This window comes from Rhinolophus ferrumequinum, chromosome 11 (assembly GCF_004115265.2).
Source record: "Rhinolophus ferrumequinum isolate MPI-CBG mRhiFer1 chromosome 11, mRhiFer1_v1.p, whole genome shotgun sequence".
Classification (NCBI taxonomy): Eukaryota; Metazoa; Chordata; class Mammalia; order Chiroptera; family Rhinolophidae; genus Rhinolophus; species Rhinolophus ferrumequinum.
This window is the reverse complement of record NC_046294.1, coordinates 77,475,966-77,495,900: the sequence shown is the minus strand read 5'-3', so window position 1 is coordinate 77,495,900 and position 19,935 is coordinate 77,475,966. Positions and strand designations below refer to the sequence as shown.

Here is a 19,935-nt window from a genome sequence, read left to right as displayed (position 1 = left end):
CCCATACAATTTTACTAACCAATGTTACCCCAATAAATTTAATAAATAAAAAATTTTTTAAATGTATTCTGGTACTAGTAACTATATGTCTCTGCAATGAACCTTCAGTGAAAGGTAGTATTAGTATGGGGTCCTAAATTATAAACTATTAACCAAAACACTTTTTTACCCGTAAATTTGAGACTAATGCCCTTGCTCTGGAAACATGAACAACTTCCACTATTTGTCATTCCTTCTTCAAAATACTCCATCCCTATTATTATTACCCTCTATCTTTTTATTCATTGCTTCATAGTTACCCTGTTGTAAGAGAATGCCTGATGGTTTGAGGTAGGTAGAAACACAGATGAATATTAGGTTGGTGCAAATGTAATTGTGGTTTAAAGGGTTAAAAACAACTGCAAAAACCGCAATTACTTTTGCATTAACCTAATAGTTAAATACAAAATCTGTAGAGTAACAAAGACCTTGGTAAGAGTCGCAGAGCTGCTATTTGTAAGCTTGGACAAATTACTTGACCCTTCTAAGTCGTAGTTTTATTACCTGTAAAATGAGGCTAGCTCACTTATTTCAGAAGTTAATTTTTAGCATATAATACGACAATGGTAACATATGTAAAACACTTAGTGCAGGGTCCAAGTAACTAACTGATATGTGTCATTGTTAATTTACTTATTATCACCATTCCTAAGATACCTGATTACTGCTTCCCTCCTTGACTAGCACATAAATTTATGTTTAAGATCACTGGGTTCCATGCCAACTCAATTCTGTCAACAACAAAATAGATTTTCTAAAAGGTCCCTTTAATTCTTTCCTAACTTTCTAATGTTCATGCTAGTGGTAAGCAGAAGCAATGCTGTGCCATCTTTTCAAGCATCCAGAGCCACATCTTGACATGCTTATGTTACCTAAATACCCAATCCAAAATGGATAAAGCACTCAAAGGAAATTTCAAGGGAATGAAAGGGAACTTCATAATGAATACTTCTCTCCACTCTCAGCTGTTACAAGGAGATATTACCAACCCAAATACAAGTAGTCTTTCAGAGCTAAGAATAATGATCCACACCAGAGCAGATTTTTGCTCCATTAAATTAAAATCCTTTCAATAATGTGACCCATGGTCCATCTTTCACAGTTCTGACTGAATTATCGGAAAAAAACATTGTGTCCTTGCAAAAGTAGTGCTTTCGCCTTTGTAATTTACTAATGGCTTTATACGCAAAAATTATAGCTTGGGCTATAATTTTACTTCTGATGAATGGTTTCAAGAGTTCAGCAGAGAAAACAGTAACAGGCATAGTTAAGTACAGTTACTTATGAATTGCCAGGGGAAGCTAAAGAGCGAATGGTCTCAGAAGAAAATGATGCTTACTGGCTACGACGAAGCCTCAAGAAGAGCAATAAAGCTGACTGAGTAACCCAGAGCAATCACACAAGGGCCCCTAAAGTCCACACGGTGAGTAGCTATGAGTTCCAACAAAAGGGCAGCTAAAATTCTATGCCCAGGGATGCCATAAACCTTTTTCTTTTTGCTATAAACTACTTAAAATTCGTATTGCTCAGTTTCTAAATCTTTAGGAGAAAGATATTTACCTGAGTCACAGTACAAATTACAAAGCTTCAGAACTGGTAGATGAAAATATGAGTCAAGAACAGTGTAACAGCATGGAGGAAAAACAGGTGGGAAAAAAAGAATAGTCCAGACCGACATTACAAGGACTGAGTGCATATTCAAAACTACGACGCACAGCTGTTAATTTTAAACAGCAGGAACTAACAACTACTTTCGAACAGAATCACTAAGACTAAATTCACTTATGTATTATATACCTTTACCTTTTAAACCAAAAATATATAATCATGAAATACTTTGAATATACTGAAAGAATACTTCTAAGTTTATGAAAACTTCTAAAATTGACACATTTTAAAAATATAGTATGTGTCAAATACAGAATTGTGTTACAGTGTTTTAGGGAGTTTTCTTTTCACATGTGAAATTCTTTCAGGCACATTCCTCATTCACAATTCTTCACGTTTTTCTATCTTCATGAAGTAAAGTTTATTCCTAGGCCCTCATGTTAGTATTTCAAGTAGTCTTTAGGCACATACAATTCTTTTCCATATACTTTCACAGAAATAACAACATTATGAGTGATAACTTCACAGGAAACATAATTACATTTGCTAAAGATAAAACCTTATGCTAGAAGAACTAAGAATTGTCACTATAGTAAGTAATATACTCAATTAAGCAAAAATACTATTTCAAAACCAATAATGTGTTGCAATTAAAATAAAATAATCTTCACAGGATTAATAAGATATTTAACTTTTAATTAGTAACTGTTGGAAAATAAGTGAACAAAAAGGAAGCCTTATTATCAAGCAAAGAACCCATCTGTAAGTAGGGGAAAATTACAAATTAAAATTCCACTTTTCAAACAGGAAGAGAGAAGTTTATTCCCAGGCCTTAACAATACACACAGAGCCAAATGATCTCTGATCATCTGGAATTAACTCCCACTCCCACTCCCTCATTTTCCAGAATAGCCAAGTGCAGTCCAGACTTCTGACTAGCAATCGCAGGACTAGGAAATGCCACACTCAAGATTCAAATGCAAGGATCCCACAGTACAACACAATATGCTTTCCACCAAACATCATGCCAAATGTTAAGAAGACTTGCCATTTAAGAAAATACTTCATATCTTCTAGGCAAAACTCCAGTCCATGGCATCTCAGTGCATCACTAATTTGAGCTCCTGTATTGTCTTGTGAATATATAGTAATAAACATACTAATTCCAAAATGCTCACAAATGTGAAATTTTCTCTAATTTAATAAACAAATACTTACATATGGGTAAATAATTATTGTACTGATATAAATACCAAGAAATCAAATCAAATTTGGGTCAAGTAGCACTTACATTAAAAATGAACAGAGATAAGATTATTTTAGTTATTTTATTTCCTTGTGCTTTTTTCAGGCTACATATTTTCAACCTCCAATATGGAAGGCATGCCATCTTGTACAGAATATACCTATTTTATATACAATAACAACCTTTTGTTTTTTTTAAAAAAAGACCAAATATCTATTTTAGAGGTACTGACTTCCAAATGAGCAATATATAATGTTCTTATAATTTCTCTCACACCTTTGTCAGCCCAAAACTGCTCTGTTCAACCTTGCTGTAAGAGAATCATAATGATAGTTTAAAAATTGCATGTTACATTTTAGCAATGGTGCAAAGAAAATTATTTAAAAGCTCAAAAACAAATGGAAATAGAAACATGTAGAACAATTTATATACAGAATACCACCATTCATGTAATAAAGACAGAAAATAAGAATGTATATTAATCTCTTTATTCCTACTTACATAAAGAAACTGGATTGATACATTAATAATTAATAAAAATAGTTACCTATGGGGTGGAGGTATAAATAATAATGAGAAGTATGGGCAGAAGCAAGACTTCTCAATGTTAAGTTTTTTACAATCTTGATTTTGGAAAAATGTATATATTCACTTCAAAATTTTTAATGGAAAAATAGAGGTGCAAATCTAAATGAAGAAGAAAAAAGACAAAAAACAGAGGTACAAAAACCTTTTGTGCAGTGACAGAATAACCATAGGTAAGTATGATTTAATTATAATCTTCCCGAGGACAAAGGAAAGCATGTACCTTAAATATTCTATTTCACAGTCCAGGGCAGAGCCTAGCTCACAAACATGTGTAATCAATGTATAATTAGTCAATTTGAAATTAAGCTTCTAAAGGATGCAGAAATGTTATTACACAACATGGACATAGTAGTAACTTCCACACATGGGGGTATAGGGGTAAAAAGAAAGACAAGAAAAGGTGGGAGGAAACATTATTTTATGTAAATTCTTCATATTTCTTTTATTGCTATCTACAATTTAAAAACAAAGAATAAAATGTTCTTATGCTCAATCTTCCCCTGAATGAATACTCCAAGTAGACTATAAGGTGAAACATGACAAGATACTGACACTCTTAATATTAAAAATTTTTGTAACAAATTATTAATGCCAAATTTCCATTTAAAGTACTATATCCTAAAAACAGCAGTGCAGAAAACATTTAGTTCTCTCAATAACATAAATACTCAACAACTGCAACCAGTGTATTGCAAGTTCATTATTTCTCCCTATTTCTGGAATGTTTTTCTCACCATTCATTTCTATCCCTGAAGTTCTATCTTCATCAAATGCTACTATGTTTTCTTATTCATCAAATGCTACTGTAAAGCTGAATCAAATCTTAAAGAAAAGAGAATTACTGCTCAATTAAAATAAAAAAAGTTTACTGGGCCATTAAGTAGTTACAAGGTCAAATAGAAATAAAAAACGACGAGAATTTTTCTTAGGACACAGTTAATAATGTCCTCACCCAAAGGCTTAAGAGTTTCTTAATACAGAACTTAATATTATAGCAGTGATTCTTGGGTACGATATACTATATTACCCTGAAATCATTCTCTCTCTCAAGGGCATGCTGCAGAAACTTCTTTAAACATGTAAATCTGTTTTATTTCATTAACTGACTTATTTATCTAGCAAAATGTCCAGTTTTATGGGAATTAAATAGTGAAAGGGCAGCAACATCATGAGTAACCTATTTCAAGGATAACGGAAAACTGCCAAGTTTAAGGGCCAAAGGGGCACATGCTGATATAGAAGCACTCCTTCTTACAAGGTTTCCGTTTTTTTAATGTATTAAGTTTAATCTTATATCCAGTTGAACCTCAACACAACAGTAATGCCACTCAAATAAGTGAATGGTGAAACAAACTGTGGTACCTACACACAATGGGACACTACTCAGTAATAGGAAGAATGAAGTACTGATATACACAACAGCTTGGATGAATTGATAGAGAATTACGCTGAGTGAAAAAAGCCAATCTCAAAAGCCTATATACTATGTAATTTCATTTACGGAACATTCTTGAAATGATAAATTATAGAAATGAAGCACATGGGATCTCTCTGTATTACTTCTTATAACTACATGTGAAACTACAATTATCTCAGAATTAAAACTTTAATTTAAAAAAATCATTAATATTATTTGGGTCACCTCAACCAAGAGCAGATTTAGGTGACATTCTCAGAAACTAGTCAGTATACAAAGCCTCTACCAGCCGAAAGAAGAAGGAATAGATAAAAATGACAAAATAGGCACAGAAAAAAAGTTAGAGCCAACAATAAAGAAAGTAATATGGTTATTAATGAATATTTAATGAATATTTAGATATGTACAGGGACATATTAAATTTCTCTCAATACTAATTCATGATGGAAAAAGCTTACCCGATGCTTTGCCTTAATTTTCTTCCTATATTCTTCTTTGTCAAATTTGTCCTCTTCTTGAAGCCTTTCCTTTGCTTTATCTAAGTTGATACCACCAGCATCATCCTCTTCCTCGGTATCCTTCAAGACAGATTTCTGCATTTGTGGCCACTGCTGAACCAACTGCAGACAGGAAAAAGGTTAAGTATGGGACGGGAGACAGGGAACATCAACAGAAAACCATTTCCCTTTGTATAATGAGTTTGAAATGGTGCATATACACACTTTGTCTTACTACTTACATTTCTCAAACTTTCTAACAAACTTTATAATTAAAATGAGCAAGGCACACAAAAGACTGTCCCAGTTAGGATAAAATAATGCTGCCATAACCCAATGAGAGCAGGGTTAGAGGAAAATTCCATAAAATAATGAGGAGGAGGAGGTAGTTGCCTCAACATCATTCCCAACAGTGTTCTTAGTATGTCATATTCCACCAACCTGACTCCAAATGGTCTGCACAGGCCATAGCCAGGCTGACCAGAGGGCCCTTGCCACTGCCAGCTGCCATGGCACCTTGTGTGGATCTCCAACTCTGTACTGGGTTGTCTTCCTTTCCTGGTTTTCTTACTAGAGTTAATCTCCTTAAGGATAGTCACATGTCCTGCTCATGTATTCTCAAAGCTTAACACAATATCTGGTACACATTAGGTACCCAAAATTGATTGATGGATCACATATCACAACACATAAAGACTGAAATAACTAAGCGTAGAGGAGAAAATTAGTTTGGGTTTCACAGGCCTGCTCAGATTTACATGATTTTACACATAGAGTTTATGGTTAGGAACAAGGTGACATTAGAAGTCAGAACACTGATAGCGGGAGACCTGGTTAACGTCTTGGCTTTCTCACTAGCCCACTGCATAATCCTGAATAAATTCCTTAATCTCTGGACATCTGTGTCTTTGTCTGAAAAATAAGGTTTGTTTGACTCAATAATCTTCTAGGCCTAACACGATAAAACCCTAGAAAATTTAGACAAAAACGATTCTCTTATTTTACCTAGTAAGTGGTGATGAGAGGCATTTAAGTAGCTGCCACTGTTTTTCAAAGAATGCTAATTAACCGGCAGGCAAATGGAAGTTGTGGGCACACACATCACAGGTATTAATGCCTCCTCCACTCTTGTCACCACCACAGTCATTCTTCAAGATGAGATTCCCACAGAGTCTCAACTTTTGGCAACAAATAGGGGTCACAAATATACTGTGTGAGCAGCCATGCAAGCAGTCACTGACACTGAATGAAGAAGCAGTGAGTGATCAGCTGTGACAGTGAGAATGCTACCCATTGCTCTGACTCCTTACCTCTTTTTCTCTCCAAGTGAAAAAAGTCCAGCCCTCTGTGGGCTGAACAAACAGCAGCATTTCTTTCAGAGCTTTACATCAGAAGTTTCGATGTGGCTCACAGAGCTCCTATCAGTGATAAGTTTACCTTGAAAGATTTTATAGTTAAGGATTTACACTCACTTTGCAGCTAATTGGTATAATCTGTGCAGTTAAACTTAGTAGCACAGTAAGGAACCTCATTATCCTGACAGCACTAATCTTGTTTTACAGTAAGCATCTGATGTAATACAACTATATTCTAGTTTAGACTGCTTCTCAGGTGCCCAGCTCTTTTTAGTAATTTCATAAAGATTCATTAATTATCAATTATATAGGCTTCCTCTGCAACTACCAAAAACTTTGAATTGCACTCATTTTGTTAGTTTTGATTTATACCCCTTTTCACTCCATATTATAAGTGTAAGTCTGGGTTTCTGAACCCCTTCCCCAAAGAAACATCCAAATCTTTGTTAACTTCAAAATTAAAAGGAAATATATGCCACTGGATATAGACTGCTTAGGCAGTGTTTATACAAATAATGATGAAATACCTGATGTGATATATTACAGTTGGTATAAAAAGCTCTGTGATTTTTACTGTGGTATTAGACAATGGTTCATTTGTGCAACAAACTTTTTTTGAGGGTTTACGAGATGTTAGGCACTGTTCTCAGTGCTGAGGACAGAGCTGTGAGCAGACAACAAATACCTTCCCTCAGGCAGTCTGTCTCATTCCCCTGGACTGGAAGAAATGAACCACCACCAAATGAATGCAGAATAAATCACACAGTAAGTGTTACAGTAAGTGCTACGGAAACAAACAAAACAGACAGCGCAAGGAGAATGAGACCATGGTAGGTGTGAAGTGCTGTGTGCCATGTTAGGATGAACAAAGAAACCCGCAGTTTGGTGAGTGAAACTAAGAGATTCTATTCAGAAGACCCCACTGTGACAACTAACTGTTAGCCATGACTCCTTAGAGAAGTCATTTGACTTTCTGAATGTCCTTCCTCTTTAAAAACGAGTATTTTTAGAGGATGTTAATTATATCCTCTTTAATATTAACATGTAATAGAGTGACCTTTCATGAACCATCTGTGAGTGGTAACCCCTTCCCTATTTTATGGGCATCTATTTACACTAAGATCAAGGTAATGGTGAGATGAAAACCAGGCACCTATGTGTCTGAGGCTATTTTAAAGCAGAGAATTCCTCCCACAGCAGGCCAGCAAATAAGAAACACTATTATCGCCTCTAAAAAGGAGGAACTGCAAAGCAGAGACCTTTGAGTCCAGCAGAAGAAGCTGTGACAAGTAGTTGTTACTATCCTTGTGCTTGTTCCCATAGAATATGGGATGGATACCAGAACAGGAAAAATCTCATCTATAAAAGCAGAATTTAAAATTCAAAACCAACTCTCTTGTTATCACCAAGAAATATCTCAGTATATAGTCAAAACATTCTTGCCTACAGGTGTATAGTTGACAAAATGTCTCCAATAAACAGTGAAAGGAAATGCTAGTGTGATTTAGAGAGAAATTTTTTTTTTCTCATTAATGAATGTTAAGTTAGCAGGAAGTCAAACTCTTTATAACACTCGGAGTATACAGTAATTCCTCACTTAACACCGTCGATATGTTCTACAACGTTAAGTGAAACGACCTATAAACAACCCAATTTACCATAGCCTAATTGATATAAACAAGAGTTAAGCTCCACGTTAAGCTCATGAAAGGTCACTCTATTACATATTAATATTACCTTCATTTTTAAAGAGGTAGGCAATCTAGAAAGTCAAGTGACTTACCTAAGGAATAATGGCTAGTAGTTGGTGGTCATAGCAGGGTCTTCTGAATATCATCTCATCAATGTTATAATGAAAGGACGTTATTTGAGGACCTGCTGTACCTCAGAAATGAAGCATTTAAGACTCTTACCTCCCCTTCATCAGTAAATGTTATCTTCTTATTCACTTTAAAATTTCTCTTCATTACTTTTTTTGCTTCTGCAACCTTGGTCACTTTTTTCTTGACAGTGGATTTAGAAGCTTCTTTCTTCTGTGTGAGAATATACAAAAAACAGATGATTAGGTAAATGGCTGCTTTATATTATCAATTTAAGACTGGCGGAATCACTTCTTAAATTATATAAATGTCTAACCACTATGCTGTATTCCTGAAATTAATATAAAACAATATTGAATATCAACTCTAATTGGAAAATTAAAAGGGGGAAAAGGTGAAGGGGAATAAGAAATTCAAGTTTCCATGTATGAAACAAATGAGTCATGGCGGTGTAACGTACAACATGGGGAATATAATCAATAATATTGTGTTAGTATGGTACAGTGTCAGACGGTTGCTGGACTTTTCATGGGTATCACTTCTTTTGGTATACAAATGTTGAGTAACTATGTTGTACGAGGTGTGATCAACAAATATGGTGAATGTTTAAATTTTAAAAAATTATTACAGTAAAAGACACACTGCCATTAATCCCCCACAAAATACTCCCCCTCGCTTTGAACACACTTATCCCATAGTTCTTGCCACTTTCTGGAACAGTTCTGGAAGTCCTCTTTCGTGAGTGTCTTTAGTTGCACTGTCATGGCTGCCTCGATGTCCTGAATTGATTCAAAATGTCTACCTCTCATGGTCATTTCAACTTTGGGGAAGAGCCAGAAGTCGCACGGTGCCAGACATGGTGAATAAGGTGGTGAGGACACACTGTAATGTTTTTATTTGACAGAAATTGCCATACCAGCAGCGATGTGTGACAGGGAGCTTTCTGTTGTGATCACAAAATATGGTGAATGCTGCTGCCAATTTCCATTCAATGGAAAGGCAGGGATCTTCAATACGGGAAGCGGTGCACTGAACCAGTAACAGTGTGTGACAAATTTCAATGTGTTCGGCGCAGTCAGTTGGGTGTGAGCTATGGTTGAGAAAAGGTGTGTTTTAAAGTGTGCCGGAAATCATCCTTCATTGTGACAATGCTCCATGTCACGCATCACTTCTGGAATATAGCAATTACTATCAAATAAAAACATTATGGTGTGTCCTCATCCACCTTATTCACTGGATCTGGCACCATGCAACTTCTGGCTCTTTCCCAAAGTCAAAATAACTCAGGACTTCAAGGCAGCCACAACAGCGCAACTAAAGACACTCATGAAAGAGGACTTCCAGAACTGCTTCAGAAAGTGGCAAGAACAATGGGATAAGTGTGTTCGAAGTGAGGGGAAGTATTTTGAGAGGGATACATGGCAATGTGTCTTTTACTGTAATAAATTTTTTTTGTTCAAACATTCACCACATTGTTTGATCATACCCTGTACACTTGAAACATAATAAAATTTTGTACATTAGCTATATTTTAATAAAAACTTTTTTTAAAAAGGTTGGTGCATTTCATTGTATATAAATTTCTACCTCAAAACAGAGTCCTGTAAGCAAATATTGAATTTTAGTTCATGCTAGGCAAGTTGAAGTATATGGGAGAAAGTATAATGATGTTGGCAACTTGCTCTGAAATGCATTAAATAAAAAAGGATGACAGATGAATAGATGGACAATTGCATGATAAAGGTAATATGGTAAAGGGTTAACTGTAGAATATAAGTGGTGGGTATTTGGTATACAAAAGTATACTTTCTTCAACTTTTCTGTATGTTTGAAATTTTTTGTAATAAAATATAAAAGCCAGTTCCAGGAAAGAGAGAAAAAAGTCACAATGAAAAAATGACAAAAACTGTCAGAACGGAATACAGATTAGTCAGAAAAACAATCCTGCAGAGTGGAATCTTGATGTAATGCGGGTGAACTGGAAGAGCTTTAGGGAAATCCTGATATGAAACCACTGAAATTATTATAAAAATCCTGGAGGTATTTGCATCTTTGCATTTTTATGGTTTATCATGGTTTCTAAAAGGGATCTACGATCACTCCCTCCAAAAGAAAGACAGTTAAATTTTTTGTTTGTTTAAGGGACGCTACTGAAAGAAGGAACAGAAATGCCAACATGGGTGAAAAGATACATGTTTATCATTTTTCCTGATAGGCGTAGCCTTTGCTCTGATACTCCAGAATTATTCTTCACTCAAATATGCACTGAGTGTCATCAACACACAGACATCATAGTACCTACTGGGGCCACAGCAGTGAAAAAGACAGGTGAACTACCAAGCCTCCTTGAGTCTATCTCTATCAGTGAGGAAACAAACCCAAAACTGTAACCAGTAGAAAATATTATTTAATCACAAATGTAGCAGTGCACAGAAAAAATACACAGGATGAATGAGTCTATGTAATAGGGTGCCTTTCCTAGACTTTGCCATATGGGAAAATATTTTGTTTTGCTTTGTTTTGTTCCTTTGCCAAGCATATATTTTTAATGGTTATGTAATAAATATTTTTAAGTAATAAAAATTTCCTGGGTTTGTGCCATATTTAGAAATACTTTTCCAACTAAAAGACTTTTTAAAAATGAATTTAACTCTTTAAAATGCTGATTTTACTCTTCTTAAAAGATTCAACATTGGCTCTTGGACAAGGGGGAAGTGCTCATTAATAATTTTAAATTTTTATTCATTAAGTCTCGAAAAGTATAAAGTATACCTATTGTTAGGGAGAAGTTCTATTTTTGGCTATAAGACTTTATCTTATTGGTACAAAAATGAAATTTGCAGCAGCCAGAAAGTACAATGAAAGATTTCCTGACAAGATTTAAAACATCAAAATGAAATTTTCATTTCTATTTGCACTTCTTCCACAACTTGTATGCTAGACTTCAAAATAAAATGCTAAAAGGGAAATGCCATAAAATACAAAACTGAAAAAGCATCACGTCATTCTCAAAGACATGTGATAGCTGTAGGAGGTTGCCACAAATAACTTGGAAGATAAAAGAACAACAAATTAAGAAATTCAAACTGGTAGTTACGAAAGAGTCATGGAGATGTAAAGGACAGCACAGTGAATACAGTCAATAATATTGTAATAACTATGTATAGTGCCAGGTGAATGTTAGACTAATTGGGGAGATTACTTCGTAAATTATATAGATGTCTAATCACTATGCTGTACACCTGAAACTAATATAAAATAAAATAAAAAAGAACAACAAGGACTGTTGCAAAAACAATAATGGTTCCTGTTAGAAGGATCATGTTAGTTAACATTGGCTACAAGATTCAAAATATAGTCAATTAAAAAAACCTACCATAGTCCCAGTATTGGCTAGGCTGCTACTCTTTAAAATAACATTTAGGTTCAATAAAGATTTGCCTTCCATGGAGAGGGAAAGAACCTACCTTAATAGAAGCATTACTACTAGATATTCTAGAGGGGAAAATAAAAGTATCATATTGCAAAAGAAAGAGGAAAAAAAGCATAAGGAAACAAATGTTACAATTTAAAGCAAAAGATACTCTTTTAAAAATCAGATTTTTATGTTTCCTTAAAGTAGCTTCCATATGCATCACTGAATAATTAAGAGTTTATAACAGCAACTGTATCTAAAACTGAAGGAAATCAACAAAATAAAGAACTCTCAAGCCTGGTGGAGACTTTAGAGATTATCTATTTTAGCCTATGTCCTCATTTTAAAGATAAGAGCATTTCGTAACATTTATAAACACTGTTGCCTCAAAGTCCAAATGTACTTAACTTTAGATATTTCCATTGCATATAACTATCCAAACTCTACTAGAACTTATATGACTTCTTTAAAAAATAAAAAATGAAAAAAGCAAACCCCCCTGCTATATAAGCCTATTTCCTTTGTCATTCTAAATTTACTGATCTACAATATTTCACACATATCTTTACAGTACAAATTAAAGATATATTATTTAACATTTTATTTTAAAGCCATTTACAAAATCTTTTCTTAAAAAATAAACTTCATTGATGATTAGTAACGTTGAGCACCTTTTCATATAACTATTTACCATTTGTATGTCCTCTTTGGGAAAAAGTCTATTCAGGCCCTTCACCTATCTACCTACCTACCTATCTATCTATTTTTGCTTTTTTTAGTTATATGGTCTTTATATATCTCAGATATTAACCTCTTATCAGAAAAATGGTTGGAAAATATTTTCCCCCATTCCACACATAGTTTGCCTTTTTAATTTGTTTCATTTGCTGGGCAGAAGCTTTTTAGTTTGATGTATTCTCATAGTTTATTTTTGCTTTTGTTACCTGTGGATTTGGTGTCTTATACAAAAGATCATTGCCAAGACCAATATCAAGGAACTTTTTCCCTGTTTTCTTCTAGGAGTTTTAATCATCAGGGAAATAAAATAAAAAACACAGTGTGATATCACTTCACACCTGTTAGGATAGCTATCATCAAAAAGACAAGAGATAACAGGTGTTGGCAAAGATGTGGAGAAAAGAGAACCCTTGTAACACTGTTAGTGGGGATGTAAATTGGTTTAGCCACAGTGGAAAACAGTTCGGAGGTTCATCAAAAAATTAAAAATAGAAACTACCATATGTTCCAGCAACTGACTCCTAGGTATATATCCAAAAGAAATAATAAAATCAGTATCTGGAAGAGATATCTTCACTCCCATGTTCACTGCACCGTTATTCAAGTGAATAGATTGATTCAAGTGAATAGATTCCAAGGTATGGAAACAACCTAAGGGTCTGTCAAAGGATGAACAGATCAAGAAAATGTGGCATGCATATACAATGGAATATTATTCAGCCATGAGAAAAAATTCTGCCATTTGCAACGACATGGGTAAACCTGGAAGGCATTATACTAAGTGAAATAAATCAGACGGAAAAGACAAACACTATATAATATCACCTATATGTGGAATCTTTAACAGAAAAAAAAAAGGCCAATTTCATAGAACAAGAACACTGGTTGTCAGGTGCTGGGGAGAAGGAGAAATGAAAAGATGTAGGTCAAAGGGTACAAGCTCTCAGTTATAAGATGAGTAAGTTCTGAGGATCTAATGTACAGTGTGGTGTGGTTAACAGTACTGCGATGTACACTTGAAATTTGCTGAGAGTAGGTGTTCAGCATTCTCATCACAAAAAAAGAGCTGACTGAAGTGATAGATGTGTTAGTTATCTTTATCTTGGTAGCAATCTCACACTGTATTATGTATACAAAAACATCACATTGTACACTTTAAATATATATAATTATATCTGTCAATTATTCCTTAATAAAGCTGAGGGAAAAGAACCACCACCACAAGTAGAAAAAGTATGTTTGTAAAATATTTGCAAAAACTATAGTTTTAAAATTAAGAGCCACCTAAAGGTAGAGAGTTTCAGTCTTGCAAGATGAGAAGAAGTCTGGAGATTGGTTGCAACACGAGGTAAATATATTTAACAGTACTGAACTCGACACTTAGAAAAGGTTAATGTGGTCAATTTTATGTTATGTGTATTTTACTACAATTAAAAATGAAATTAATAGTCATCTAAAATATAACTGGACTTCAGTTTAAAATGTTATTACAGGAACAGAGTTTGTCTTTTCAGAATTCCTACACAAATGTAAACTTAAAACAAAGTAATAGTCCTAGAATTGCACAGCAGCTGGATCATGGGAGCAGAGAGGGCAATGCCAGGGAAGGCCACGGGAGACCCTCGAATACAAAACAAATATTATGATATGAAACGAGTGCTTATAAACTATAAATTATAAAAATAACCTTATAATGGTCTAATAAATCTCACAGGATTTTTTTAAATGTCCACATTTACCAATCTCATTGTTTAACAGAAGGCAAAAAACTGTAATAATCTTTGGTAATATGCATATTCATGAAATCGGGAATAAAAGAATTCACGAGAATGATGAAATCCAGTGCTACCTCTACCCAAGTCTCCATTACCACAATCTCTGGAACAGACTGATACTATATTAGCCTGTTTATCAACAGACTTTGCATTCACTCTTGCCCCATTATAGTAAGCCCTAGTAATCACTCATTTTCTTGTTTTGTTTTTCCTAATGAATTGTAATCTTCATGAAGGTTAAGATCATTTGCATTACATTTGCATCCCCAGGGCATCACAGAGAGGCTGGCATATAGGAAGCATTCAAGAAATATTTCTTGAAAGAAGAATTGGTGAGTAAATTCTCATTTGAATAAAGCATTCCTTCATTTTCTGCTCGTTAACAACCATGAGTCATCTCTTGTCCATGATCATTTAAATCAGAAAACCAAAGCTTAAATAAATTGAGCAATTTGTTCAAGGTTGCATAATTTAAACCAAAGTGCATTTCGCTTTGTTGTTCACATTATACAATGCTTAGTTGGTTTTTGTTAAAACTGCCTTAGGTTATAACACCATAATTTGCCTCAATATGTGCCTTTTAAATTTCTATCAACTTTGGAAGAATGTTAGAAAATTGTTATTTTGAGAAACTTATACCTTTTTTCAATGTTTTATTTTATGGCCCATTAAGAAGAGCTTTCTCAGATTCTACTTTCTGATATAGTATTTGTATTCACTTCTAAAATAATGGTTTTCACATCCTAACATAAATTTTAAATGCTGAATATGCCATTTCAAATTACAAGACTAACCCCTACTTCCTTTCCGATGAGAATCACAGCTATTACAAAATTTGTTTGTATGAGATACTTACTTGTCTCATTACTTGATACCGACACTTCATAAATTTTACCTAGAAGACTACCTAACGACACGTTCTGGAAACCTTTTCATTTTGTTTTGTATTTTACAGATAATGTATGTTTATTCCAGGTGTAAGCCTACATATCCTATAAAGGTTCCTCATTTTTCAAATCTAGATTAGTCCTTGTGTGATTATATTAAGAAACAAACCATAAGTAAATGTTAATTTCTTTCTCTATTCTGTACAGTCAATAAGGCCATACACTACTATTTTCTTTGGAGTCTGTGAACTGCAATTCCAATGCATAAAGTTATGAAAATAGTTAATGAATCCTACAATATATCAAGCAACAATCACAAAATATTATGAAATAGTCATGATTCTTTTTAAAAACATCTTAACGGGTCTACATTAACAGGAAAACAGACAATTGAGTATTGCTTATTTCTTCACCCCTGCCCCCAAACCAAAAACTATGTAGATATGTAGTAGTGATCTCAGTTTTATTTGCACTTACTTCCTTCTGGTTACAGAGAGTCATAAGGTACAACCATTCTATATGTTTTTTGATTGCTAGATTCCTCCTTCCTCCAGGATTCCTACTGCCCAAATCCACAGGCTTGGAATACTTGCCAGAAACTGCTTTTTAACCTGTTAAATAAACTCTTCCTGACAATGTGCAACTACCACCTTCAATACTGAATGCTTTCAGAAAAATAACTTTCACATCTCCAATACAGCTTCTATTTCCCTCTATTCCTCCTCTCATTTTTCAGATGTAATTCTCCACCAAACCCTCATTCAAATGCCAGTGGTTTTTCCTTCAATATATTTGTCTTCTTTTCCTCATCAATTTCTTGTCAGAATTAACATAAAATTTTCCTTGATTTTTAAAAGCCTCTTCATACCATTTCAGTGTAAAAATTCTTTGCCCCCAATTAGTCTAAGTAAGATTTAAATTTCCTTTCTCCACCCAAGCCATATTTTACTTCACTTACTTCCTTACTCTAAGCCTTATCCCGAACTGAGTTTCATGGCTAGCCAAATCCATCACTGTCTTTGTCTTATTTATTACCTTAAATGGTTCCCGCTACCTTTGTGAGCACTTACTTATACAGTTGGAATGCATAAAGGATAATTTTCATATTCCTCATTTAATTTCTTAGGAAATTTTCTTTAGTTCACTGAAATTGTTAGGCCGTTTACTGTTCTATTTTGCTAGCCAGAAAATACGTGTTATTTGCTCCTCTCAGAAACAAAAAAACAAAAACAGGTATTTCCTGTTTTTAACAAAATCATGGAACCAGTCACATTTTGCCTTAGGAACCCAATTTTTAACCTGCCACGTTTAATACATATTTCTGTATTAGGAAGTAGGCAGCTGGAAGCAAGTTAAAGAAATGGAGCTTGACACATACCTTTTAGCGTCTCTTTTTTGACTTCAAAAAATTACAGTATAGATTTATTTCTAACTTGTGTCCAAATTGGCTGCATCAATTTCTGTTGTCTCCTACAACTTTTGGAATTCTGCTAGAACTTAGAAATAGTATAAGCTACATACCAAAAAAACCAGTAGTATAAAAAGGAAAGTTAATTGTGTCACATGGCTGAGTTAACAGGGTTAAGGGAGACTGACTATAAAAGGAGGCAATAATGGTGGTAATAAACTAAGTTAAAAGACCTGGGCCGTGTTTCTGAAACTATTAATACTAGAAACAATATGACACTAAGGTATGCTTCTCTTGGGGGAGAATCTGAGCTATCTACACCCCTACTACCTTCCTTTCAAGTCATACCAGAGACAGCAATAATAGTCAGAATGTCTTTGACCAAAATGACATAGCATCAAAATAACATTCAACAATATGTAATTATAGGTTTAACTGAGAATTCCATAGTTGGCTCCAGCACCTCAGAGAATAGCAAATTATCTGGCAGTCTGGTTAGTGTGATCTAAAGCAGCAGAGCTTCTGAAAATTCAATCATGAAAGTCTAACAAGCAAATGTCACATAATACTAGTGATTAAGTGAACCATCAACTTAAAAAATTGTATGCACACACATGCACATGCATTTGTACTCTAAATTACAGACACAGACTATATGATTTAAAGCCTTCATAAAGAACTACAATAACAGAACTAAGATATACACTAAAATGAAACTAGGCTTGGTACAGGGTTAGTTAAGTCATTTCTGACACACTATTTTACAACATCTAAGAGCTGCTGATGCCAACTTCCCAGGCCGCCAAGACAAGGTAATCACGGCCACTGGCTATCCATGGTTCTAATATCTGAACATTTTTCTAAATTGGCTGACATTAGTAAATCACAAGACATGTATGGAAGGGATCTTATTTCAAAGAGAAATAACAAGCATCACTACCACGTCCATTCCAAGCCATGTTCACAACTATGTGTACAGTCAGGTTTCCAAGCTCTGCCTTCTACTGTACCAGAAAGTTAGCTAAGCAAAAAGTACTAAATGAAAGGTCAATGGCCAGCCTACATGTACCACATTTCAACAAGATGTGCTTGGATGATGTCTAATCATTTAAAATGGGCTATTCTTAAAAGTACACCATTCAAAAAATAGTGGTATGCAAAGCTATGTGGTGATTAAAACTACCGACATTATGAACTATAGAACTTGGAAGGCTGAAAAGGCCCTCCAAGATCACCTCAAGAAACAGCACTGCATGCACACACACACACACTCAGAGGTTAGAAGAATTTCAGGATCACACAGCAGTACCAGCAAAGTTAGGGCTAGAACTCTAATCTGTGCTCTGCCCTGGACACCACACCTACCGGTAACAACAATACCCTGTTTCCCTGAAGATAAGACCTAGCCGGACAATCAGCTCTAATGCATCTTTTGGAGCAAAAATTAATATAAGACCCGGTCTTATATTACATTACATTATATTACACCTGGTTTTATTTTACTATAAGACCGGGTCTAATGTAATGTAATGTGATGCGATATAATATAATGTAATACAATACAATACAATATAATATCATATATAGTATAAGTAATATAATATAATATATAGTAAAATAAGGCCAGGTCTTATATTAATTTTTGCTCCAAAAGACGTATTAGATCTGATTGTCCGGCTAGGTCTTATTTTCGGGGAAATATGGTATCTTAGAAGCATTTCAGAGACTACACTTTCCTTTGAGAATCATAATTTTTCTGAATAATACTAAGACACCCTATAAAATGGAAATCAAAAGCTGGTCGACAGCAAGAGTTTTTAAAATAGAAATAATCCCTCAAAGAATTCATTTAAAAAGTAGTCTTTTCTTTTTTCATAGAAGGATGATAGCTATGACTAAATATGACCTCCATTTTTTTTTCATCTCTCAAAAGCATAACATAAAAAAGTATTGTCCTTCAATGCTCTACAACTTTGTCCTTTTGTTATTCCTGGCAAACTGCAGGTTGCATGCAGTGATTAACACAATTTCCATTTGCCCTCCTTAGCACTTAACATCAAAAAAATTTTGACAGCCATTAAAAGCTGCCGACAGATTGTTCATTTATTTTTTTTCCTCCACCTTGGAATGAGTCACTACTATTTCATTAGTAAATTTGTAACACTAAAATGTAATATGTAATTACAACTTATTAAAAACTACTGTAAACCACAAATCCCAAAGAATTAAAATGAAAATTTTGCTAGGTTCCAAACTCCATAAGCTATATAGCCAAAGAACATTTTTTGAATAAATCACTCTTTTCTTACTGCCCGGTCCACAGACTTGAAAATGCAGAAGCTATCAATATGCTTGAAATTCTCTCCCGAAAGACAAATTTAAGTCAATTAAGTAAAATGCAACACTGGCAAACAAAATTTTGAGAACTTTTCTCACTTTCTACCCTCAGCCACATTTCAGTGATATATCTCATGGTATTTCTTATATTCTATTTCTATTTTGAAGAGATTCTTCCATACTTCTATTTGCCCCTCTTAGACACTAAACTCCCTGAGGATAAGGACTTTGTCTTACCTTTTAATTCCTAGAGTAAGCACCTACACTGTGCCTGAATAAATCAATAACTATTTGTGCAGCTGAGCTGAGCCTGGGCAAACCAAGACCAATTTTCATTGGGAACAACATTCAATGACTGTACTTGCTTAAATAGTATAAAAATAAACAAAAACATAATATTTCACATTGAATTTGACACTTACTTGTTTGAGAAAACTGATTTCCTGACCCTGGCCAATAGAGTGTGATGCAAGGAGGAGAATTGTCTGAAAATGCTGTCAAGAGTCACCGTGGGCACTTAAACAGTGAGCTGGAATCGTCCCCATAAGAGAGGCTAAGGCCACTCAGCTTCAGGCAGCACCAGGGCTTGTTCCCTGAGCAGGGCAGGCTCAATTTCCCATGAGCTCCAGGTCTCCATATGCTGGACAGATGAATTTCTCAGATGACTGCAGGCATCCACATGATACTGTCTGGTTCCCAACTAGTTTGTGTGACTATTCACTACAAGGCTGAATCTACCACTTGCTCTATAATAAGGGGAGATAATATGGAACAGCATATCTTCACTAGAATGAAAATCTATGTT

The 19,935-nt window shown here is 34.5% G+C and overlaps 1 protein-coding gene across 2 annotated transcripts in view; it reads right to left on the bottom strand.

Moving 5' to 3' along the window:
* DDX10 (DEAD-box helicase 10) overlaps positions 1 to 19,935 on the bottom strand; it is a 284,465-nt gene that overhangs the window by 103,994 nt on the left and 160,536 nt on the right. For both annotated transcript variants that reach the window (XM_033120942.1, XM_033120943.1), the window contains exons 14-15: positions 8,664 to 8,783; positions 5,357 to 5,518 (exon numbers count right to left, since the gene is read on the bottom strand). In XM_033120942.1, coding sequence (XP_032976833.1) covers positions 5,357 to 5,518; positions 8,664 to 8,783 — 282 coding nt within the window. The remainder of the gene's footprint in view (positions 1 to 5,356; positions 5,519 to 8,663; positions 8,784 to 19,935) is intronic.